The sequence below is a fragment of the Pongo abelii genome, chromosome 23 (genome assembly GCF_028885655.2).
Source record: "Pongo abelii isolate AG06213 chromosome 23, NHGRI_mPonAbe1-v2.0_pri, whole genome shotgun sequence".
In the NCBI taxonomy this organism is placed as follows: domain Eukaryota; kingdom Metazoa; phylum Chordata; class Mammalia; order Primates; family Hominidae; genus Pongo; species Pongo abelii.
This window is the reverse complement of record NC_085929.1, coordinates 41796103-41823044: the sequence shown is the minus strand read 5'-3', so window position 1 is coordinate 41823044 and position 26942 is coordinate 41796103. Positions and strand designations below refer to the sequence as shown.

Sequence of the window (26942 nt, the reverse complement as noted above, 5' to 3'; positions counted from 1 at the left end):
CGCTCTGTCGCCCAGGCTGGAGTGAAGTGGCGTGATCTCAACTCACTGCAACCTCTGCCTCCTGGGTTCAAGTGATTCTCCTGCCTCAGCCTCCGGAGTAGCTGGGATCACAGGCGTGCACCACAATGCTTGGCTAATTTTTGTATTTTTAGTAGAGACGGGGTTTCACCATGTTGGCCAGGCTGGTCTCGAACTTCTGACCTCAGGTGATCCACCCACCTTGGCCTCCCAAAGTGTTGGGATTACAGGTGTGAGCCACCATGCCCGGCTATTTTTAAAAATTATTATTTGTAGAGATGAGGTCTCATTATGTTGCCCAAGCTGCTCTCAAACTCCTGGGCTCCAGCAATTCTCCTGCTTTAGCCTCCCAAAGTGCTGAGATTATAGGCATGAGCCACTGCATCCTGCCTCTGGTGTCTTTAATTTGATCCCACAATACAAGGCCTATCAACTTAGGTTAAAAAATATGTGTAGAATTTGAAAAAAGATGTTAGGTTTTTACCAAATTTCTGAATGATTAGAACCAAAGAAGGATTTCCCTAGAGCAGCTCAGAAGCAATCCTCCAGATGTGTAATCTTACCCTTCCATTGTATAAGAGTTTTAAGCTTTATCAAGTATATTCATGTGTGCCTAACACTGCAGCCTTTTGGAGTTGGTAGGGCAGCGATTTTACACATTAGGCAAATGAAATTTGTAGCAGTTAAGTGACATGTGTCCAGGATCTCTCGTATAGTGTTTTTCTCACCTCATTGACTTCTAATACAGAGACAAATACAGACAGTTCCTGACTTACGATGGTTTGACTTTTGATTTTTCAACTTTATGAGGATGCAAAAGCAATATGCACTCAGTAAAAACTGTACTTCTAGTACCCATACAACCATTCTGTTTTTCACTTTCAGTACAGTATTCAATACATTACACAAGATATTCAACACTTTATTATAAAACAGGCTTTGTGTTAAATGACTTTGCCCAAGTGTAGGCAAATGTAAGTGTCTTGAGCACATTTAAGATGGGCTCAGCTAAGCTATGATGTTCTGTAGGCTAGGTGTATTAAATGCATTTTTGACTTACAGTATTTTCAATTTTCAATGGGTTTATCGGGATGTAACATTATCATAAGTTGAAGAGCATCTTTACAACAATATAATACAAGACATCTCATTATAATTTTACATCCAAGGGCAGTTTAAGGAAAAGGCCAATTGTAGAATCTTGGAAATAAACAACTGTATATTTTTGTGCATTTATGTATGTGCTTTATAACATTTATTTTTACATAATTTTCCACCTTATCAGTTTAAGAGATTTGTATAGAAAGTTTATCTCTTTTACAGATGAGGTAAACTAAGGCAAAATCTAAAGTGATGTGCAGAACTGAGGAAAGAAACAAGATTTATGCTCTAATGCTACAGGAAGAAGAAATTAATTGCACTGCTTCAAGATATAAATGGAAAGCAAAAGCGCTACAGATCAGCAATGTTCTTACCTATACCTGGATGGTCAGCCACAATGGTCACGCGATACTCTTTACAGAACACCTGGTAGGCCGACATGTTCTTCTTTTTTGGCTAGTGCCGCATAGAAGATACAACAGGGTAAGACTTGATTAGAACCCAGGTTTAGTAACCCTGAATCCATAGTAATAAAATAGAATGATACCTAAACTTTTTCATCAAGGGAAGAGTTCCAAACTACTAACCAGCTTTCCTAAACAGGATAATATTTTTTTTTTTTAGATAGAGTCTCACTCTGTCGCCCAGGCTGGAGTGCAGTGGCACAATCTTGGCTCACTGTAACCTCCACCTCCTGGGTTCAAGCGACTCTCCTGCCTCAGCCTTCCGAGTAGCTGAGATTACAGGTGCCTGCCACCACACCTGGGTAATTTTTGTATTTTTAGTAGAGATGGGGTTTCACCATGTTGGCCAGGCTGGTCTCGAACTCCTGACCTCAGGCAATCTGCCCACCTCGGCCTCCCAAAGTGCTGGGATTACAGGCTTGAGCCACTGTGCCTGGCCAGAAAAATACATTTTTAATCCATGTTACTTACCACTCAGAGATGAACATCAGTTTTAATTTTAGTAGGTAAAAACCACATGCTAAATTATTTGTAAAGACCTTCCTTCTCCCTATATACAATCCCATGTTACACATTTCTTTCAGAATTAAGTGCTAAGAAAACCTTTACCATTCCTGGGGTGTCTATTTTTCTCATCTTTGAAAATCTGAACCACATAATTTCCTTTTAAACTTTGGAGCCAGAAACCCAAAAGCCAAATCTATGTTCTTTTTGCTTCTCTGGTTTTGATTTCTAATCTTGTAATTTCCCTCATCCTGCTTTTATTGTCATTTGTAGCTTCTCATTATTTGATTGTTCACATTCTTTGGGTTCAAGGTGAGAAGTGAATAAATAACTGAAGACAATTCTTTGGTAGTCACTGTCAGATGCAACGCCTTCACTTCAACAAACTGCTCTGTACTACCTGAGGCATGTTTGTTCTTCACTATATTCTGACAATGCTTCAAAAGAAATATATGATTTTGGAGAAACAAAATCAAATTATTTTTAAAGTCAGTTCAACAAGAGATACATAAAACAGAAGATTATATTTCTATGCATTCCATTTTACAATTATACATGGTCTAAGGGGAAAAAGTTAAGTTTTTCCTATCTAGAAAGAGACATGCAATTAGATTCATCTATCCAAATTTCTCATTGTGAACATGGGAAAAAATAAAGTCAGAGAAACTGTAACTTGTTGAGGGTACCACCACTAAGCTAGTAATAACACCAGACCCTGGCAGTTACAATCACAACCCAGGTAGCCCTGACTTTCAGGGCCATGCATTATGGGCCCAAGAAAGAACATATGTTGCTCCCTTACAGAAAAAGTTAACTATTTAAAATAAAGAAAGAGTTATCACTTAATAATCTTAATCTAACAAATATTTTCAGTATGGCTTTCCTCAAAAACTCATCTGGAAGCATCAAAATATGATTCTCCGTCTTTCACCTACTCCTAGTTCTTTTTGGCTCTACAGTTATTAAAATGACATGAATGTAGCCAGGTGGGGTGGCTCACACCTGTAATCCAGCACTTTGGGAGGCCGAGGCGGGTGGATCACGAGGTCATCCTGGCTAACACGGTGAAACCCCGTCTCTACTAAAAATATAAAAAATTAGCCGGGCGTGGTGGTGGGCGCCTGTAGTCCCAGCTACTCCGGAGGCTGAGGCAGGAGAATGGTGTGAACCCGGGAGGCAGAGCTTGCAGTGAGCCGAGATTGCGCCATTGCACTCCAGCCTGGGCGACAGAGCAAGACTCCATCTCAACAACAACAAAAAATATGACATGAATGTATGGTGCTTTAAAAGCCCTTGGGAGCTTTTGTTTGCCTTAAAAGTTAGGTTTTGTGATGAAAACCAAACCAGCCACACAGTCCTGTCTCATAACTTCAGAGTTGTATCTTGCTTTAAACAAAGCTCGATCGTGCACTCTGCCTAGCTGCCTTAGTTCTTCATGTTGTTCCCATAAAATAACGACCCTCAAAGGACAAAGACTGAGGCTGATGGCAATAAAAAGCTTACGTGATGACTCTGACTTTAATTCTAAAAGCGATTCTGAAATCATTTGATGAATAGAAACATTCCTAGAACACTTTCCAAGGTAACTGCTTTGAATGAGATTGCACTTATTTGGAGATAAAATTTGTGGTATGTTTGTTAAATTTCATACTAATCTTTTAATAATGGCTTATCTATATGCCTGACATTTGCTAGAATACATGATGAAAGAATAATTTGTGGAAGTCTATACGCTGCCAAATCTTTCCCAACTGTACAATCAATCTCACTATTAAATACTGAGAACATTAGAAAGTATATATGCTTGAGAGATTTCACAGCTTGTTTGGCCATATTATAAAACTTACAAGGAAGGCGTTTAACAACGTTTTCTCAAACACAATACTGTAAAAGGTTAATGTTCCTATTCTATAAGGCTATCTATAGCTGTCACACTAATCACAATTCTTGGACAATATACTATAGATCCAAATTCACATACTGAAGAAAAGGGTTTCCTTCATAACTCTTATAAAGGACTTTATTCAATTATGTAGAAACTAGATTAGCGTTTATTGAGTACCTGTGCTGTGTGGTGGTATAGCAAGTAGTTAGGAGGATAAGCTTTTGAAGTCCAGATCTAATTCTAAGGAAGTTAAGCTGCATGAAATAGTGGAAAACACATGAAATTTACAGTTTAAAGACCCACAATCTTGTCTCAGCTTCACCATATACTAATTATTGGATCCTGAATAAAACACATGGGAAGTGGATAGCTTTTCTAATATGTGATATTAAAAGTATTTCAATGGCAATGAAGGAAAAGCAGAGACTAACATTTCAAAGGTAGTAGAAAAAAAGTAACCCATTAAAGTATTCTACTATTCATTTATTAATAATATTTACTGAGTATCCATATGTGCCAGACACTGGGAATACAGATAAGGATCAGATGCAGAATCTAACAAATGAGGCAGTTAAATATGTCATTCTAATAAAACACAGTGCTATTATAGGGAAAGCATTGGGTGCTATGGGAACATGTAGTAGGAGTGCCTTCCCAAGTTAGGGAGTCAAAGAAAGCCTTCTGGAGGAAGTGACATTTAATCTAAACCAGAGAGTTGGGTAGAAGTAGGCAGATGAAGGGTGGTTAAGAGTGTTCTAGGCAGAGGAAACAACATGGGGGCACATTCATCAAAGAAGAGAGAGGTAAGAGATGATGTTAGAGAGGCAGGCAGAGCCCATCAACTGAGGCCATGTAACCCATATTAAAGTGCATGGATTCTGTCCGGAAGATGCCATTCAAGTATTTTAAGCAGGAAGTTATATAATCAGGGTTACACTTAAGGACTATGGAGAACAAACTGGAGAAGAACAAGAGCAAAGGCAGGAAGACCAATCAGGAGGCTGCTGCAGGAGTGCGGGGAAGGGATGAATGATGATAGCCCACAATCAAGACAGTGGGTTGAGAGAAAAGCAAATAAACTGAGAAGGAGGAAGATGTGACAGGATTTATTAGAGATAGTGTGGCAAAATGGCTTTGAAGACCAGTGAATCTGCGTTAGAATCCTGACCATGCTATTTACTAGTTACGTGAATTGCTTCATTTTCCTGACATTTCGTTTCCCTACAAAACTTGGATAACACCATTTAACTCAAAGGTGGGAATCACTCCATTGGTGTGTGGCACTTCAGTAGGGACTCAATGTTATTTTTGTGGTAAGCAGAGTTATAAGATGGCCCCCAAGACCCCTGCTCCTGGGTTTGCATTCCCGTAAGGGTGGGCAAGACATGGTCATGTTATGTTATATGGCAAGGGGATTTTGCAGATGCACTTACGGTCTCTAGTGAGTTGACTCTGAGTTAGTCAAAAGGGAAATTATCCTGACTGGGCCTGACCATAGCAGGTGAGCACATAAAAGAGACAAAAAGCCCAGCAAGCTGTTTTGAAGACATCAACTGATTCTAAAGTTTATATGAAGAGGCCACAGACCCAGAATGGACAAGGCAGTATTGAAGAACAAAGTTGGAGGACTGACACTACCCTACTTCAATATTACTATTAAGCTGCAATAACCAAGACAGTGTGGCATTAGCGAAAGAATACACAAATACATCAATGGAACAGAACAGAGGGCCCAGAAACAAATCTACCTAAATAAAGTCAACGAATCTTTGACAAAGGAGCAAGGACAATACAATGAAGAAAAGATAGTATTTTCAACAAATGATGCTGGGACAATTGGATATCCACATGCCAAAAAAAAAAAAAAAAAAAAAAAAAAAAAGGAATCTAGACACAGACCTTACCCCCTTCACAAATTAACTCAAAATAAGTCTCAGACCTAAATGTAAAGTACAAAACTATAAAACTCCCGGACAGTAACACAGGAGATGATCTTGAGCTTGGCAATTACTTTTTAGAAACAGAAACCAAAGACATAATCCATGAAAGAAGGAACTGATAAACTGGGGTTCATTAAAATTAAAAACTGCTCTGCAAAAGACACTTAAAAAAATAAAAAGACACTGGGCGCAGTGGCTCACGCCTGTAATCCCAGCATTTTGGGAGGCCAAGGTGGGCGGATCATCTGAGGTCGGGAGTTTGGGACCAGCCTGACCAACATGGAGAGACCCCATCTCTACTAAAAATACAAAATTAGCCTGGTGTGGTGGCACATGCCTGTAATCGCAGCTACTCAGGAGGCTAAGGCAGGAGAATTGCTTGAAAACCCAGGAGACAGGTTGCGGTGAGCCAAGATTGCACCATTGCACTCCAGCCTAGACAAGAGTGAAACTCTGTCTCAAAAAAAAAAAAAAGACAATCCACAGACTGTGAGAAAATATTTACAAGGGGCATAGCTGATAAAGAACTATTATCCAAAAATCTCTCTCTTTTAAGACAAGATTTCACTCTGTCATGCAGGCTGGAGCGCATTGGTGCGATCATAGCTCACTATAGTCTTGAATTCCTGGATTCAACTGTTTCCCTGGCTTCAGCCTCCTGAGTAGTTAAGACTATGAGTGCGTGCCACCATGCCTGGCTAATTTTTTTTTTTTTTTTTTGTAGAGATGCAGTCTTGCTATGCTGCCACAGTGAGACTCCAACTCTACAAAAAATTAAAAAATTAGCTGGGTTTGGTGGCACATGCTTGTAGCCCCAGCTACTCAGGAGGCCGAGGTGGGATAATCAATTGAGCCCAGGAGTTCGAGGCTGTAGTGAGCTAGGATTGCACCTCTGCACTCCAGCCTGGGTGACACAGTGAGACCCCATCTTAAAAAAATAATAACATTAAACAAAATACATAAAATTTAAAAGCCCCAGACCTCAGGTGGTGGTTTGGAAGGGGTTTAATGACATTTCTTGGGTAGACTCATTCCTAAGAATATTCAGTCACTCATTCTTTCAGGCAAGAAATATTGAAGGTATTGGGAACTCAATGGTAAATGAGACAGGCCAAGATCCTTGTCCGAATGGGGCTGAGATCCCATGGTACAGCCACTTTGGAAAACAGTTTGGTGGTTCTTACAAAACTAAACATTCTTAACATATAATCCATCAGCTGTGCTCCTTGGTATTTACCCAAAGGAGTTGAAAACTGATGTCCACACAAAAACCTGCACTTGGAAGTTTATAGCAGCTTCATTCATAATTGCCAAAACTTGACAGCAACCAAGACGTCCTACAATCAGTGAATGAATAAATTGTAGTAGTATATCTAGACAATGGAATATTATTCAGTGCTAAAAGGAAAAAAAGAAAGGGTCGAGCCACGGAAAGACATGGAGGAAATTTAAGGACATATTACTAAGTGCAAGAAGCCAATCTGAAAATGGCAGATACTGGATGATTCCAACTATGTGGCATTCTGGAAAAGGCAAAACTATGGAGACAATAAAAAGGTCAGTGGCTGCCAGGGAGGTAATGAATAGGTGGACCACAGGATTTTTAGGGCAGTGAAAATACTCTGCCTGAGACTGTAATGGCGGATATGTGTCATGATACATTTGTCCAAACCCATAGAATGGACAACACCAATGTAAGAGGGAGCCCCAATGTAAACTATGGACTCTGGGTGATAATGATTTGTCAGTGTAGGTTCATCAGTTGTAACAAATGTACTAGTCTGGTGGGGGATGGTGACAGTGTGGAAGACTTGCATGTGTGGGACAGGGGATATATGGGTTACCTCTGTACTTTCCTCTCAATTTTGTTAACCTAAAGCTGCTGCTGCAAAAAAATAAAATCTTAAAGAGTTTCCTGAACAAATTTCACATGAATAGAAACCACATTGGCTGGGCGCAGTGGCTCACACCTGTAATCCCAGCACTTTAGGAGGCCTAGGTGGGCGGATCACCTGAGGTCAGCAGTTCAAGACAGCCTGGCCAACATGGTGAAACCCCATCTCTTCTAAAAATAGAAAAACTAGCCAGGCATGGTGGCACATGCCTGTAGTCCCAGCTACTGGGAGGCTGAGGCATGAGAATCACTTGAACCTGGGAGGCGGAGGTTGCAGTGAGCTGAGATGGTGCCATTGCCCTCCAGCCTGGGCAACATGAGTAAAAGTGTCTCAAAACAAAAACAAAAACAAAACAAAGAAAACCCTCACATCGAACCAACATTAAGAAACACACAAATAAAATGAGACAAGAAGGCATGACAGTCTCTGGCTGGTCTCGAATTTGAAGAAAACAAATTGCCATGAGTTCTACAACTATAAGGGACTAAAAGCTGCCAACAACTTGAATGAGCTTGAGCCTCGGATGAGAACCTGGCTCCAGTGGACGCCTTGATTTCAGTCTTGTGAGACCCTGAGCAGAGAACCCAGTTGAGTCCTCCAGAAGGACTTTGATCTACACAACTGTGAGATAGTAAATGGATGTTGTTTTAAACTGCTAAGCTTGTGATAATTTGTTATGCCACAAGAGAAAACCAATATGAATTATTTTCTATTCCTTATGCATTTTCCAAAATAGAAGTTGTGGCACCCAAAAAGCCAATACAAGCTTTTTAAAAAATAAAAATTGTGGTGAAGGAGGATAGGGTGAAATCATTTGACCTTTATCAGACAAACAGCAGCAAGCCCTTTATTTTAAAATTTTTCATTGAAATAGCAAACCAAACTAAAAATACTATTTTAGTATTCTTCTGGTGAAGCCAGTCCTGTTTAGAGATGGTAAAGAAGTATGTTGTGGGTGCTGGATCTCCTTTACTATTTAGTATCAGCTTTTTATCTCCTAATGTCTTAAGTGTTCTAAGGATCCTCTCTTTCAAATCCTCCTTTATTGGGCCTAAGATACAATGGAGAGGCACCACACGCACACCCAAACACATACACATGCTCGCACATGAGTTCATGTAAAGGGTACTCGTGGCCATTTGATGGGGTGTGGGTTAATTAGTCTGGGTGTTCCACCTGCCACTCATTCCACTCTAAGAACCTATACCTTGGAGTGAGTGGGACAGGAGATATAAATCTATTCTCCCCAGATAGTTTCTGTGTCTCTCTCAGTGTGGGCAACTCGCTACACAAGTGTGATTCTGATGTTCGTAGCTAAGGTAATTTAAAAAATGAAATAAAATCATGGTTCCTGAACAAGGCCAATGACTTCATCTGGTGGTGGAGAGAAAAGTCTAGCTGCACTAGAATGACATTCTGTTGGACTGAGACTCTGTCAGCCTTCAATGTGGAGCCTTTCTAAAGGATTTTCAAGGGAAACTCTGACTACTTACACTGTTCACCTTACGTGCTGACTTAAAACCTAACCACTGTGTAAGATGTAACTCTAGTCTGTGGACCTAAAGTTCAGATTTCAAACTTAAGGGTTAAACATTTTCCACGGCACTTTTTTCTAAATTAAAAATATACAAATAGAGGATGATCTCTATAAATACAAAACATTTCCATGAGATTCCAAATGCAAGGCCAGTAATTCCACTCTAAATTTTCTCATGAAAGAAAACATACAGGATGGCAAGTAGATTACAGCTGGGATACACAGACGCTTCTTTAATTAAGAAAATGTTAATATTTTAAAAACTTGGATACTTTATTATTAGTAGCAAATTACTTACAACAAGTCCACTTAACTACATGTGACTCATGATGTTACCATTTTACTGCCAGGATCTCCTTTTAAATATTGAGGAGGTATGTCACAGTATCAAGAATATTCAAAAAGCAACTTCTTTTTAAGCAACAGGGTCTCGCTGGCTGTGTCACCCAGGATGGAGTGCAGTGGCTCATTATGACTCACTGCAGCCTTGAACAGGTTTAAGTGATCCTCCTGCCTTGGCCTCCCAAAAGTCTGGGATTACAGGTGTGTGCCATTGCTCCTGGCCCAAAATGCAACTTGTTAATGCTCTTTATAAAGTGTCCTGGTTAACTTTTTTGGGTCATAGAACTCTAAGAACCTGATGAAAATCTCATAACTCTAGTTTAAGACCCTGTTTTAAAGAATACAATATTTGGGAGTTAAAGCACAATACTGCTTATGATTCTTAAAAATGAATTTGGTGGCTGGGCACGGTAGCTCATGCCTGTAATCCCAGCACTTTGGGAGGCCGAGGCAGGCGGATCACCTGAGGTTAGGAGTTCAAGACCAGCCTGGCCAAGGTGGTGAAACCCTGTTTCCACTAAAAAGACAAAAATTAGCTGGGTGTGGTTGCGGGCACCTGTAATTCCAGCTACCTGGGAGGGTGAGGCAGGAGAATCACTTAAACCCGGGAGGCAGAGGTTGTAGTGAGCTGAGATCGCACCATTGCACTACAGCCTGGGCGACAAGAGCGAAAATCCGTCTCAAAAAAAAAAAAAGAAATTTGGTGATGTTAATACTACGTAGGACCTTGACCCACAGAAATTCCCTTAAACCTCATAACAACCCTATGAAGTAAGTTCCATCATTCCTGCCAGTGTAAAAATGAAGAAACTGAGATCCAGACTCACAGCTCCACAGAGTGGCAGGGCCACTAAACACAGGCAGCCTGGCTTTGGAGCCTGGACTTGTAACCATTCTACCACCTGATGCTCTTCTGAACTAACTTGACTGAGATCCCCAAATCTGATCTGGCTAAAAGGAAAACCAGCAGATAAGTAAGGTTTCTACACCAAAGTTTTAATTTTAACTACCTTGAATGAAAATCTTTCTACATGTACTCTATACTTCTGCTATCTGTCATACCACATCAATGAATATAATTTAACCATTTTCTGTATATTGAAATGAGCGTGGCTCCTGTAGTCAGAAAAACCTGGGTTCTAATTCCTGTTCCGCCACGAACAGGTATGTCCCGGAGCATGCTATTTCATTTATTTAAGCTTATTTCTGTGAAACTGAGATGACAACACCTACACCTCATTGGGTTCTTGTGAAAATTCAGTGATACATAGTAGATAAAAAATTAGTGCAGTGTCTAGAACATACGAGGAACTCTACATGTACAGCTGTTAGGATTGTGCTTTGCCAATTCCTACTCAGTTCTCCTGCCCCTTCCTAGAAGGCCAGCCTGGCAGCAATTCTTCCTGCCTTCTACATACCTTTTGCTGGCTTCGCTTCAGTCATATCAACTTCTTGGGTTTCTCTGAATATCCTATGCCCTCTGGCGTCTCAGGGCCTTCACAAATATTTTCCATTCCGTGACTGAGGTGCCTACTCCTATTTTCCACCTGATAATTCCTACCGGGCCTTAAGATTTGGTTCATATGACAGCTCTCGCAGGAAGCCAGACATTCCGGGCTTTCCTTGCACTCTCTCAGTACTCCGCGCCCATGCCTCTGTTGAAGTTCAACACACCAAGTCCTTTCCAACCTTTTACTAGACTGAAAGCTCTTTGAGAGCAGACACTGTATCTTCATCTTTGTGTCCTTACCGCCTGGGAGGATTTAAGAGCAGAGTAAATATGTACTATTGAATAGCAAAGTCTCAGAACTGCGTGTGAAGAGGCCAAGTGTGTATTCACGTGTAGCACCTCATCTGATTTCCACAACATCCTTGTAAGTGAAGTAGGCTGGGTGCTAATTTCTCATTTTAAGCATAAAGGAACAGAGGCAGAGAGGTCACAGGACTCATCTCACTGGTCCTTCTTTTAGTGACGATGAAGCTCTCCAATGAGCTGTAGGTTTTATAACATCTGCTTTGCTCCTTAGAGGTCCTGTTTTCTTTCTGGTTCTTAACTATTTTCCAAATATGTGACGTAACCACAGATTTGGTTCCTAAAGGTGGGAGGTTATATTAAGGTAGGGTATTATATGCATAAAACATAGTCTCCTTGCTTAGTCTAATATGTGAAATGAGTGGCTGAAAACAAAATTTTAAAAAGATGTTTTCAAATATATTTTGTGCTTTTGAAGAACTTAAGACGTAAGCGAAAGTAACTGTAACAGCTGACATTTACTAAGCCATGCCCTGTGCTAAGCATGTTACATGCACCACCTAATTTAATCTAACCCCAATTTACAAACGAGCAGAAGTGAGAAAGCAATCTCAGAAGAACAGACCTAGTAAGTGGCAGACCAGAGTAAGAATCCAAGTCTGTTGAATTTGAGTCAAAGATGTATCATGGCACTGAGTAACCATGTCTTAAAGTTGTGGAAAGGCATGTGGCATAGTGGAAAGATTATAGCTTCTTCCTCTGTCAGTGGGGCTAATGATAATTATTAATCAAGAGTGGTAACATTCAGAAAAAGCCTAGGAGAGCCTGGCACTCAATAGATGGTAGTGACTAATTTCTACCATTTATTGTTGCTGTTACTTAGCCTCAGGTTTGCCAGAGAGAGAACTAATGTAACAGCATCACAAGTCTAGTTATGTTTCAGACTTTTGTTTATTAGATCAACAATGTCTGGGTGTGCCAGGCATTAGGCTACCTGGCCCTGCCTTAGGTTTAGAGAAAAGGTGCATATTTTGGAAACACACCAATAACTAAAGGCATGTCTCTGAAATGGCAACATTATGGGGTATTATTTATTTATTTATTTTTTTGAGACACAGTCTTGCTCTGTTGCCCAGGCTGGAGGGCAGTGGCGTGATCCTGGCTCACTGCAACCTCCGCCTCCCGGGTTCAAGCGATTCTCCTGCCTCAGCCTCCTGAGTAGCTGGGATTACAGGCGCACGCCACCACGCCCGGCTAATTTTTGTACTTTTAGTAGAGACAGGGTTTCACCAAGTTGGTCAGGCTAGTCTTGAACTCCTGACCTCATGATCCACCCACCTTGGCCTCCCAAAGTGGTGGATTACAGGTGTGAGCCACCACGCCCGGCTATTATTTTAAGTGACAAAAAACAGGCTTTTATTTGGGGTAAAACCAAAAGTAAGGTATATTTAAAATGTAACTGTATCCTGCTCCTCCTATATAAATGAAAAGCTTCCACTGCAAGGAGATGATCTTTAGTGGGAAATCATCAAGATATTACCATATAATTTCTCTACTCTTCCTTAGAATGCAGGACTCAAAACCAATAAAACCAACCAACCAACCAACCAAAAACCACCTCCAAAACAACTGAAAGGCTACTTTTCACCCAGGAAATAGTGTAATTTCCCTTCTTTGTGTCAGTCAAAATTCTCGAGTAAGGGCCCACCACTGCTGCGTTCACTTCCACACCGCTCACTCTTTCCTCAACCCCTGATCCGGCTCCATTCCTACCTACTGCACTTGAACTCCTTGGCCTCTCTAGCATGAGATCATTCTACTCTTGAAACTGTCTTTCTCCTCCTTTCTGTGTTTCTCCTCCAACATAGCTGCCCCCTCTTCCTTCTCTTATATAAATGCCCCTGTATAAGTGTTCTACAAAATTCTGCTCTGAGCTCAATTCCCTCTTATCCATTTACCTATTTCATTTATCACACATGAACACCCAATTTCTCACCCAAGTTCCAGCCAAATTCTGGGTCTTGAGCTTCCATTACCATTCAGATTATTATAATATTTATTGAATGCTCACTAATGTGCTGAGCATTGTGCAAAGACAAAGTTCTCCAATGTTCTTGGTTCACAGTGCTTATGTGGGTTTTCAATGTGGTAGTTGCTTTTTACTTCTAGAGCACACACACTTGGCTTTGAAAAGATATGGCACTACTGAAAAGAATGTAACATACATTGTTGAAACGGAATTACTTTGAACTAGTAGTTCATAAGGTATCTGAGAGATGTCAAGTATTGCTGTTTGTCTCAAAATGTATTGAAAATACCAAGCGTTGTCCTGGTGAGTCTGATGTGGCGTCCCAGAGCGCCTTGGCACACCGAGGCCCTGAACACTTTCGCATGTATTGCCTCATTTAATCCTCACAACCCTAGGAAGTAAGTCTGTTATTATCCTCAACTTAGAGATGGAGTTGTTCTGTAACTTATCCAACATCACATTGTTTGTAAGTGGTTGAATAGAGCCAGGAATTGAACTCAGGTGGGTTCCACAGCCCACGCTCTCAACCACTTAGCTATGTTGAATCTCCTGATCTAAATCTAACTTGTCTTCTTCTCCCAAACCAGCTATTCTTCTCACCTTCTCTATTTTTATTAGAGTCCTGGTCCTAGAATCTAAGGTAGAAGGGGCGCACAGAGGCCTTTGGCATTTCTACCAGTAGTTTCTCCAGTCTCTGCTCACTGTAGGTTGAAGAAACACTACTCCTAAATCATTCTTTTCTATCTCTGGGTGGACTTTGTCCCTGACTTTTTATTTATTTTTTTGAGACAGGGTCTTGTCATATTGCCCAGCTGGTTGTGAACTCCTGGGTTCAAGCAATCCTCCTGCCTCACCCTCCTAAGTAGCTGAAACTCAGGTGCTTGCCACTGTGCCTGGCTAATTAAAAAAAAAAAAAATTAAGAGGTAGAGTCTTGCTGTATCACCTAGGTTGGTCTCAAACTCTTGGGCTCAGGTGATCCCACCTCAGCCTCCCAAGTAGCTGGGATTACAGGTGCATGCCATTGCGCCTGCCTGTCCCTGACTTTTATATAGTTCTTTTTTACACTGAAACAAAACCCAGGAAAAGATATTTTTAAAAAGCTTTATAGGAATTTTTTATGCACGAATCAGGTTTAAAAACCACAGTATATACACTATAAATATTTGTTGGACAAATAAATGATTAAATTCAGATTATGACTACTTCAGATTTTTTGGACAGCCACACTCAAAGATATTAACTCTTAATAAGGTTTTTGCTATAAATTAAAATTCATTTTTCACTAGCAACTGCTAGCCACATGGGCAAATTATAGATAAGTGCTTAACTTTGAAGAGCTTACTATTTTTCCAACGTATCTAGGTTCAAAGCTGAAGAGATATTTCTTAGACTCATTTATGTTTCTGGCTTCCCAGATACAAGCCCACTAGGTCAGCGGTCCCCAACCTTTTTGGCACTGGGGACCGGTTTCGTGGAAAACAATTTTTCCACGGACCTGGGGCAGGGATAGGGGGGGAGTTCAAGATAATTCAAGTGCATTCATTACATTATGCATTTTATTTCTATTAGTATTACATTGTAACATATAATGAAATAATTATACAACTCACCATCATGCAGAATCAGTGGGAGCCCTGAGCTTATTTTCTTCCAACTAGATGGTCCCATTTGGGGGTGATGGGAGACAGTGACAGATCATCAGGCATTAGATTCTCATAAGGAACCTGCTGGGGTTTGTGCTCCTATGAGAATCTAATGCCGCTGCTGATCTGACAGAAGGTGGAGCTCAGGCAGTAATGTGAGTGACAGGGAGTGGCTGTAAATACAGATGAAGCTTCAATGGCTTGCCCGCCACTCACCTCCTGCTATGTGGCCTGGTTCCCAACAGGCTGCGGACGGCTACTGGTCTGTGGTGTGGGGATTGGGGACCCCTGCTCTAGATAGATCTTGTCAATTTTTCCTTCAGAGCCTCTCTTGAATCAATCTCTTCAATTTTATTTCTATCAAGCCTTTTTTTTTTCTTCTTCTCTTTAAGAGACAGGGTCTTGCTCTGTCAACCAGGTTAGAGTGCAGTGGCACAATCACAACTCACAGAAGCTTTGAACTCCTGGGTTCAAGTGATCCTCCCACTTCAGCCTCAGGAGTAGCTGGGACTCCAGTCATGCATCACCACACCTGGATCTTGCTAAATTGCCCAGGCCAGCCTTGAACTCTTGGACTCAAGTGATCCTCCTGTCTCTTAGGTTTTTATTACTAACCTTCTGGACTATAGTAACTCCCTTGGTTATTAGTCTCTCCCTAGTCTAATCCACCTTGTACAACTCTATCATTTTATTCTTATCATTTAGATCATAACTAAACCTTGCTTATAAACCCCAAACTGCCTGCTGCCAAGTCCTTTACTTTGGCATTTAAGATTCTCTACAATTTGCTCCCAACCTACCTTTTCAGTACTACGTTTTCATCCACATATTCATTTGACATATACTTACAAAGTGCTCATTAAGGACATTGAAGAGTTGAAGATACTATAAGGTGGTAAAGGAGCTTACATTCTGCCCCAAGCAGACAGTGCTGCTAAGTTAAAGAAATTGGGTGTAGCCCCTTCTATGAATTCTATTTTATTTGTTTGTTTTGAGACAGTCTCACACTGTCACCCAGGCTGGAGTACAGTGGCACAATCTTGGCTTACTGCAGCCTCTGCCTCCCAAGTTCAAGCAATTCTCCTGCCTCTGCCTCCAGAGCAGCTGAGATTACAGGTGTATGCCACCACACCCAGCTAGTTTTTGTATTTTTAGTAGAAATGGGGGTTTCACCATGTTGGCCAGGCTGGTCTCGAACTCCTGACCTCAAGTGATCTACCTGCCTCCACTTCCCAAACTGCTGGGATTACAGGTGTGAGCCACTGCACCCAGCTCCTTCTATGAATTCTAAGAATCAGTCTTCCCTTATAATCTTTAATAAGGGAAACAGAATATGTACAAAGATAATGCCAATATAAGGAAGAAAATAAGTGCAGTAAGACAGCAAAGTAATATGGGAGTTTAGATGTTAATTCTAATGGGGGGTGTACAGAATGTCTTAGAAGAGGTGGCATTTGATTAGGTCTTGCAAAGAGGGCAGAGCTTCAATATGTAAGAAGAGGAAGGTCACTGTAAAAAAAAGAGCAAAGGAATAGAGGTAATGTATGGGAAACAAGTCTGATTTCCATACAGTGTATGTTTAACAGACTAATAAGAGGTAAAGCTGAAAAGGGAAGATTAGGCTAAATCCAGACACTTAATGAATGCTTGGCTAAGGTTTGAACTTACCTGGTATTTATTCCTTTGATAAGTATTTACTGACTGTCTACAATAGGCCAGATGGCAGGTTAAACACTAGGGATACCAAGACAGATGTGGTCCTGGTCCTCTTGGAGCTTAGAGTCTACCAAAAAAGCAGTAAGAATCCACTGAAGATGCAGAACACAGGACTGCCATCATCAAGGTGCTACTTAAGATTAAGATTACTCTGGCATCAATGTGTGAGATGAACTGCATGGCAGAATAAAAGAAAAAAGGCTACTTATTACAGGAAGTGTAGAAAGGAATGAGGCCTAAGACAGTGGCAGTAGTAATGGAGGAGCTAAAGGCCTGAAAGATATTAAGGAGGAAGACTATCAAGCTTAGTATTTGTGCGGAAATAGTTGGAAGGGAGTAGGGAAGGGGGAAATGTAAAAGTGAACCATGAGACTAGAAAAAATCACAACCGTTGTTGGCTCTGGGGTTGGGGATGGATTGGAGACGGGTACATGAGAGCTCTCTGGGATGATGGTAATGTCTGTATCTTGATAGAGGTTTGATCACACAGGTGTGTGCATCTATCAAAACTCATCACATACTCAATATCTATGCATTTCACCATATGTAAATTTTATCTTTATGTTTTTGAGACCGAGTCTCGCGCTGTCGCCCAGGCTGGAGTGCAGTGGCGTGATCTTGGCTCACTGCAGCACCTGCCTCCCGGGTTCAAGCAATTCTCCTGCCTCAGCCTCCCTATATGTAAATTTCATATTTACAAATTCCTGAAAACAAATATTGAACTCAGGTTAATGATATGCAAGCTGAAGTGTTTAGGGGTGAAATGTATGATACCTGCAATTTACTTTGAGATACATTAAGAAAGATAACATGGACTGGTGGATGAAAGGATGGGCAGATATATGATAAAGCAAAAAGAAAATATTAACTGTAAACTCCTGGTGGAGGATATACAGTTTTCATTACAGAATTCTTTCAATCCTTTTTGTCTGAAAAATTTCATAATAAAATGTCGAGAAAAGCGATAAGCATTCAGTTTTGAGTTTGGGTTGACTGGCGGGATACTGGGAATACAGAAGATGTAGCTAGGTTATGTCAATTAGTGACATAAGGGTTTGAGGTACCCAAGGCATTCGAGCAGAAAGATTTACCAGGCAGCTGGAATTGCACAAGTAGAGTCCAGTTATAGTTATCTTACTCTGCTGCTTCCTGAACATCTCTCTGCCTCCATGTGTCCACTTCCACTGAAACCTTTTCCTTCTTCAAGCTTTCCCTGACCCTGTGCTCCGACATTCAGCACTAGATGATTAGTTGATGGCATTATCATGTCACTAGACTGGAAATTCTTAGGATAAACGGAATCTTATAAAGAACACATAGTGTTTATTTCATAAAGCAATTTTCCAAATAAACAACTGAATAAAACCTGACTTAGTATTGGAATATCCAGGTCTTTATGTTCACACTGATTCCTGGCTCAGAGGTATAGCTTTGTGGTTTTTTTTTTGAGATAAACAGATATGTGTGTCTGTATATATATATAATATAAATATATATATTATATATATACATACACACACATATACTGATAAACAGATATAGATCTATAGACAGATATAAACAGATAGTTATAAGCAGACTTTCTTAAAAGGCACCCTTTATAGTGGAGAAATAACTTCCACCTCAGAGATCAAACTAAATTCCATTCCTAGATTCTTTTCTTTTTTCTTTTGAGACAGGGAGTCTCACTCTGTTGTCCAGGCTGAAGTTGCAGTGGCAAGATTATAGCTCACTGTAGCCTCCACCTCTCGGGCTTAAGCAATCCTTTCACCTCAATCTCCTGAGTAGCTGGGACTATAGATGTGCACCCCCACACCAGGCTAATTTTTGTATTTTTTTGTAGAGACTGGGTTTCGCTATGTTGCCCAGGCCGGTCCCGAACTCTTGGGCTCAAGTAATCCACCTGCCTCAGCCTCCCAAAGTGCTGGGATTACAGGCGTGAGCCACCACACCCAGCCCCAGATTCTTAATACATTTGATTTTCTCGTTCTTAGTCGCTTTTCTTCCAGATTTTATTTGACATTGCATTTTGCAGAACTATAAATAAAAAAAGAAACTTTTAATGACATAGTTATGAGACCCTAAAGTTCACTGCTAGAAACTGCTGAGTTATGAGGAAAGACATCAAACCAAGGTGACTGATTTATCATTCCTATCTCCCTAATCAACAGTGAGCTCCCTAAAGTCAACAACTATGTCCTGCTTGTGTTATTACTTCCTGGTACTATCTACAGCATTGAGTTTGGCATACAGCAAGCACTCAGTAAAAGAACATACATTTGACACTGAAAAGAATACCAGAAAGTAGCCAACACCAGCTGGTGGAAAGTCATTAGCTATTCTGTTAACTTGATTGCTCATTGTTCTACCAATTTTGATAGTCTATTTTTCAAAATGAACTCAAAGAACACCTTTTGACATCTCCCAACTGCCCTAAGCAGACAGTGATGCTAAGTGAAAGAAATTGGGTTTAGCTCCTTCTATGAATTCTAAGAACCAGTTGGAATAAGCCACAGTGTAACTAAACCTATTCCTGGCACAATGGGAGAATAACTCTATTAAGAAACCCTAGGCTGGGCATGGTGGCTCATGCCTGTAATCCTAGCACTTTGGGAGGCTGAGGTGGGCGGATCACTTGAGGTCAGGAGTTTGAGACCAGCCTGGCCAACATGGTGAAACCTCGTCTCTACTAAAAATACAAAAAAAAAAAAAAAAAATTAGACGGGTGTGGTGGCGGGTGCCTGTAACTTCAGCTACTTGGGAGGGTGAGGCTTGAACCTGGGAGGAGGAGGTTGCAGTGAGCCCAGATTGCACCACTGCACTCCAGCCTGGGCGACAGAGCGAGACCCCATCTCAAAAAAAAAAAAAAAAAAAAAAGGTTGCTCCTATTTTTGTATCAGACAGACTGGGCTACTGGTAGTATTTTATACTTTATATCATTCCAACATATCCCCCAAACATGCTTAATTCCCAGTGGTTTACCTCAACTGCTTAACTTAAAAGTCCACTGACTATCCAGGAAAAACCTGCTTCATCTCTTATCCCCACCACACTTAAAAGATGCTTTACCTTTTCTCCTCTCTCTCTCTCTCTGTCTTTCTCTTCTTTTTTCTTTTTTTTCTCACTATGCCCATCTGTGTGGAGGCCAGGAAGTGGCGGGGGAGGTGCTGCTGCTCCAGCGTATGGGATGCTGGGAGGAGGGCCAGATGTCACTGTGACCTCTCCCACTGGCACGGCAGAAAGTCCTGAACTTCTCTTGGACTTGGAGTGTCGCTTCTCTTTATGCTTCTCCTTGTCTTTCTTCTTTTTGCTCTTCTTTGACTTCTTTTTCTTCTTGATTTCCCGGTAAGAATCATCTATCACTAACTCCCCAGCCTCTAGTTCCCCACCAGAGGATGAGTCTGATTCTACCAGAATAGGTTCAAGCCCGGAAAGATCAAGGTTAGCACTGTGGGACTCTGCGAACTGGGAGGCATCAGACCCACAGCCTTCAGGGCCAGGAGATGAATGTGGGTCTGAGGATGACTTGTGCTTTTTCCGGGCTGTTTTCAGAAAGCTCTGTAATTCGTGTCCTAGGAGTAAAGCACCCTGCTCATCCCGAGCTGATTTCTTTGAGGATTTTTTCACAGTCGCTTGTTGGGAGGGATACTGAAAAGACTCCTCATCAACAGAGCTGCTTCCCTTCTCCTTTGGTGACAGAATAAGTTTCATTTTTAAACCATCAGGCTCCCGAAGGGTCAGTGTCTCTGTGTTCACATAGAGAGGTTTCATTTTTTTGGATTTGTGGGAGCCACCATCCTCCAGGGGTAGTTCCCCACTGCTTAAACTGACTTTCTTCCTGTGGTGCTCCTTTTTACTCTCCGAATGGCTTGAAGAGCCAGATGATTTCTCCCCAGTCTTTTTGGAGGGCTTGGAGCCTGCTGCCAGTGGGGAAGTGATAGCTTTCAACAGGTCCATAGCTGTATCAGTAGACTGTGGGCTGGACTTTTTCTTTTTCTTCTGTGACGATTCCAAAGACGAAATGTCTAGAAATAATCAAGAGAAGTACTGTCAATATGATGGGAAGCAACTTCTAACAAGTTTCCTCTCTCATCAAAAGCACCTAGCTAACATGAGAAAGAGGCTAACAGGAATAATTTGAAGGGAGACCCTTTAACTGATTCCTAACATTGAGAAATGATGCCCTTGTGCTTCTTGGCTTGGTAGATTCTGCCTCTGACCCTGGACACAGTTCTTGCCACTAAAGTTGTTTCTCTTCATTGAGTCTTCAGAAGCAACCAAAGAGCACACACCCAGAAGAACTGACTATAGCTGTGGGATTATGGGAAGTTAACAATTCAGATTGCAGACAGAGTATCATTTGTTTCTGTGTTCGGGACAAACCCATTCTGGTGAAAGTTGAGTCTCATCAGCTATGTGCATAACATAGCTAAGAAAACTGGTTCTGTGAGTGGATATATACTGGTTGAGAAGTGACCCACAGGTGCAGGCCAGAGGACTACGTATGGCAAAAGGGATGCTAGGTAACAATGGGCACAAGATAAGTGGATGATTGGGGGGAGAAGGAACCTGGTACCTGGTATATCACAAATGCAGACTGTTCTTCTATGCTGAATCCTCCAAAATACCAGCCCTCCACCTCTCTCCTCCTTCACACTGGTTTATCGGCACTCAGAACAAGAACCACTGTCCTGTTAAATAGGCCACTGAGTCAGCAACATCTGGATCCCTTTCCCCTACCCCGACTCCAAGAACCAGCGATGTGTTTATCCCACCTGTTGCCCATTCCCATCCTCACCTCCATAGTAGTAATCATCAGAGGAGTGCTTCCTCTTCTTCTTGTGTGTGTCCGTCCCCAAGAAGTAAAGTTCACTATCCTATAATTAAAGAAGAAGAATTGACCAATAATAAGATGATGAGGCAAATGCAGTTTGGAACCACTCTTCTTTGATGATTTTTGATTTTGGGAAACAAAGCACAAAAAATAATAAAAATAGATGTGCATAATGTTTTATTTTTTTTTTCTCAAGTTATTAAAAAATACTTCCTTCTTCAAATATTAGGAAATATGGTAAGAAGTAGTTTAAGACTTTCCTGGCGCAGTGGCTCAGGCCTGTAATCCCAGCACTTTGGGAGGCGGAGGCAGGTGGATCATTTGAGGTCAGGAGTTCGAGACCTGCCTGGCCAACATGGTGAAACCCTGTCTCTAATAAAATACAAAAATTGGCCAGGCGTGGTGGCCCGCGCCTGTAATTCCAGCTACTCGGGAGGCTGAGGCAAGAGAATCGCTTGAACCCGGGAGTTGAAGGTTGCAGTGAGCAGAGATCGTGCCATTGCATTCAAGCCTGGGCCATGAGAGCACAAAAACAAAACAAAACAAAACAAACAAACAAAAAACTCTGCATCACCAAAAAAAAATGGGTAGTTTAAGACTTTCCTAATTTAAATTTTCAGGACTTACCTTCAACTTCTTCTTGGAAGAATTCCTGACCTGAGCAGCAATTTCTTCCTCTTCCCTTAAAAAATCTTTGTAAGAACGTTTTTTCTCTCGTTGGCTTCGGCCAGCTGCAAGTCCTATGTCCTCAAAGGTATGATCACCATCAAAACAATCTGAGAAGCACAGGTTTATTTGGGAAAGGAAATGAGAAAGTCAAGTAAGTAATGACCAAATCGTCATGCAGGTAATGCAACAGTTCCTCTATTTCCAAATTAAAACAATGTTTCAATCAAGTCCACTGAAATACAGGGCTAGACCCAGGGGAACAGAATTATTTCTTGATGACCTGGCTGCAAATACAAGAATCAAAGCTGAAGAAACAATGTTTCCATGCTATGCAAAGGCCCCATGTGCAACCTCAGATATGGTTTCTGAGTTGTGATTTGGTAGGTGGACACAGACTTGCAGACGAAAGGCTGAAAAGAATAAGGATTCATGTGCTGTGCTGCTCTCTGTGGGAGTCCAGGATGTGATTCCTATCCCCAGACTCCTGCACACTGGAGCTGGCAAGGACTAAGAGTGCTGCAGGGGATCACCCCAATAAACTAAGAGACTCATATTTCAGACTCGTGTTGGAACCCCTGTCCTGGTTTTCGTTTCCATGGGCCCAGTCTGGGGATGGCGTGGAGGCTGAGTGTCATAATAGTGCTCTGGACCATCACTTGGGAGTCCAGGCTGTGGTGCCCAGTCCTGGTCTCTATATCCATGGGCTGCAAGGATTGAAGAGGATACCCCCTTTGGAATGCTTCTCAGATTATGGGGTCATACCTTCTTTCTTCACGGAGTCATCATAAGCCATGGTGGTCCTGCAGGGCCTTTGAGAATGTGTCACTGTGTCCAGGCTCCTTCCCGTCTACAGGACCAGGTCTGAGAAACAAAGAAGGAAAACCCTCCTGTAATGCGAAATCACTGAGGAGAAGCAACCTTCCAGATGGAAATGCGTAGTGATCCAAGGGCCGACTGGAAGGGCAGCAAGAAATAAAGGAGTGTCTTGTCACCTCCTCATTCTCTTTGTAAATACAGTGGGGTTGATACTGCAGGAAGTACACTAGGCTTAATTAGATTTCAGTCATGAATTAAAGTTGTCATTTGGGGAAGTATATAAAATACCTCCAATACAAAAAATATTTTCAAAATTAATGAGAATTTCTGAAATGCCAACAGGACTGACAACACTGAGACAGGGTAGAAACCAACATTAAGTTAGAGGGATAGGTTCAATCATGGTTACAACATACACAGGTAAAGCAAGATGCAGAGAAGACAGATCACATCAAACATTTGAAGACCATAAAATCCTACCAACTGGATTGGTGACGCGGTAACATCTATTGCATTGTAATTTAAACAGAAATGATTAACTGTATAGGGATGTTAAATATCTTTAGAGCACAATGTCTTTTGCATTTTTTGGGGGGGGGGGGCGACATGAATTTGTTCAAATTTATGTAACTGTAAAAGCAGGTACACTCCTTACATCAGTTGACCATATGATAGCTGTCACCACCACCAAGGCTTTCTTAAAGGCTAGGTGAAAATAGGGAGACATTTATCATTTGTCCACTGGTCACAAAACTTTTATGATTATTAAGATCTTCACTAATAAGAATTGCTATAATTTAAATGTTCCAGATATTGTATTTTTTATTGAATTTTTACAACCTTTTTTGGCATTTGAGTTTATATGTCCATTTTGACTTTGAAGATGACAATGCTATAAAATGCACTGTAAGGTAAAAGGTTTTTTTTTTTTTTTTTTTTTGAGACAGAGTCTTGCTCTATTGCTCAGGCTGGTGTGCAGTGGCACGATATTGGCTCACTGCAACCTCCGCCTCCTGGGTTCAAGCGATTCTCCTGCCTCAGCCTCCCGAGTAGCTGAGATTACAGGCGCCTGCCACCAAGCCCGGCTAATTTTTGTATTTTTAGTAGAGACGGGGTTTCGCCATCTTGGCCAGGCTGGTCTTGAACTCTTGACCTCGTGATCCACCCACCTCGGCCTCCCAAAGTGCTGGGATTACAGGTGTGAGCCACTGCACCCAGCCAAGGTAAAGTTCTTTAAATGTTTTAAGAACAAGCAATGTCACAAGTCCTTCAGGAATTTTAAAATTACATATTAAATATTTCGGAAATGTTATCCAATTAAGTCAGATGCTTACAAAGTTAATCTAATTGATCATTTATTTAAATTTAATTTTACCTTCATTATTATAAGGGTATTTAGAAATACTGAAGGACACTTAAATGACGCATTACTAATTCCTTCAGGTAGCTGTGGACAATACTGAAGCATGGAACTTTTGTGAAAGAAAAGATGAATTTGATTAACAAGGGAGACTTTCATAAGAGTTACATTAAAAAAAAAGACTTATTTGCACAATCAGATAAAATACAATGTACATACAGGTAGGCCTAAATAGGAAAATGAAGCATTACCAAGAATGATTAGATTAAGAAAAGAAACATAAAAAAGCATTTCTTCATTTCTCTGAGAAGTGAAATAAAGAATGGATTTGGTCAAAGTAAGAGAAGCTAGAGTAATGAAACTATATTAACTAGATTGTTTTAAAGATCAACTGGAGAACTGCCTGTTCGAAGGGCCTTTTCATAGGAAACGAAGGGGACATAAGGTCAGGCCTCAGATAAAAATGTGAGGAGGCAAGATACATAATGTAGCCAGTTTTTCATGTTCCAGCATTTAAGGATGAAACTTTCTCAGTGGAAACTACTGTCCTCCCCTTTCCACCCAAGTGGTGCTGACTCCAAAAGGGGTGCAGGTAGAAGGGAAATACAGGGAATTATATCCATTTATTTGAAAACAGCATATCCTCTCAATGGCACTAAAATACTGAGTTTATAAGAAAAATATATAGATTATATAGATTTTCATAGGCTGATAATGCCAAGAACCAATGGAGACCTCAAATTAAACACTTTCTGTGCATGAATTTTGGCAAACAATATTTCAGAAATAATGGCAAAAAACTTAAATATTCAATGTCATAAATACAGTCATCAATGTTTTGTCAACAACAAAATGCACTTGTAAATGTAAGCAAAGGCTGGTCCTGAGACTTATAAACAGGCCTTCCCTTTGGTAACATCAAAATCAACATAAAACAGAGTTGGGCAACCTAACAGAACAGAAATAAGTACCTCTGAAGACAGAAAGAAAGAAAGATGACTGTATCGTGGTCTCGTTACTGGCTGCTTTAAAAAACTAGTGGATTAAAAAATTGTGAGAGGGAATAGAAAATTAGGAACTGCTTCTCAGAGGCACAGGCCAACACAGAAAATGTGGTGGTAGCATTACATATTAGATTAGGTCTGCCACTGTTTAAATTTTCTTAATAACACTGAAGAGCATTTTATAAATTACTGGATTAAATAACCTGAAGAAAAAAGAAAGAATGAGGCCTGAAGACAAGTCCAATTCACTAAAGAACTAGGGCAGCCAAGAGCTTGAAAAACTAAAATTAAACACAACGGACTGTATCACCCACAGCTTGGGCAGACCGATGGGCCTTGAATTTCTACGTTCTTTAAAATCAGGATATTATTGCAGCTCAGGGTTTAGTTTTGATTGCTGACTCATAGAAGAAAGATACCAGATAAATCTCAAGCAAGTGTGAAAGAAAGGCAGAGTTCAGGCAACATTTATATAAGATCAGATGAACCCCTGATATTCCTTCCAGGCCTTGAATACGATCTGTGAAAATTCAGAGTTCAGGGGTAGAGAATAGACTGTGAGGATTAATGAAAATGAAAATTAGGTTTGATTTTCACATTAGAAAAGGGAGGTCATAATTACATTAAATGTTGGCAAATGTGAAACAGGTGTTAAAACCCATTCTCAATTCAATAATTTGGGAGTTTATAAAATTCAATGTTGTCAACTCCAAGAGGCAGGAATAATTTTGTCTCAGTGTGCTAAGATATGACAACATAAGCAAAAGTTTATTATTTCATACTGTTGATACAAGCAAAAAAACTGGTACCATAAAAATGTATACTTATGAAATGCACAAATTGTTAAATAGCTCTTCGGGGACTTGATTTCTTCAAGATACGAAAAAGGAGGCGGCAGAGTTGCTCTTTCCCTTGTAGATAAGTATACAAGTTATGGTCAGGCATAGGCCTTTGGGATGACCAAAGTAATCAGGAGGAAAAAAATCCTCAAATATAGTACTTTGTCATTTTGAAACTTCAAATTATACTTAAAAAAAAGGTTTCAGACTTTTTTTGAGGTAACTTGAGCTCCTGCAATCAACAAGCTTCTTCACCCCATAATGTAAATGAGTATCGAAAAAAAGGAAACAAAGTGAGCCCCGTCACACGGACAGTAAGAGAAATTCTGAACTCCAGGTCTGTTCCAGGATGAGAGCCATGTCCAAGATTCTGCATTCTCTTCTTCCAACACTCCTTTCAAGAGCACAAAATGCCAGTCAGTGCAGGTAAAGGAAGATGCACATCCGCCGGTTGCCAATTTCTGAAATTTTCTTGTTACTTCTACGATACAGGCAAGTGATGCCTTCTCATCTTCGTCCAGGTTTCTTCCAATCTCCGAACACAGTGACTCCGAATCCTCTTGCCACTCCCTTCTCCAGGGACCTACCTAGG

The 26942-nt window shown here is 40.8% G+C and overlaps 1 protein-coding gene across 5 annotated transcripts in view; it reads right to left on the bottom strand.

Moving 5' to 3' along the window:
- Positions 1-26942, bottom strand: part of HMGXB4 (HMG-box containing 4) — a 38321-nt gene that overhangs the window by 10253 nt on the left and 1126 nt on the right. For 2 of the 5 annotated variants that reach the window (XM_009234302.4, XM_063723024.1), the window contains exons 2-6: positions 23094-23192; positions 22290-22438; positions 21627-21705; positions 19898-20853; positions 1494-1575 (exon numbers count right to left, since the gene is read on the bottom strand). In XM_009234302.4, coding sequence (XP_009232577.1) covers positions 1494-1575; positions 19898-20853; positions 21627-21705; positions 22290-22438; positions 23094-23124 — 1297 coding nt within the window. In that variant the 5' untranslated portion in view covers positions 23125-23192. Of the gene's footprint in view, positions 1-1493; positions 1576-19897; positions 20854-21404; positions 21520-21626; positions 21706-22289; positions 22439-23093; positions 23193-26942 lie in introns of those variants that run through there. The other 3 variants (XM_009234305.4, XM_054543716.2, XM_054543718.2) reach the window with 2 other exon arrangements.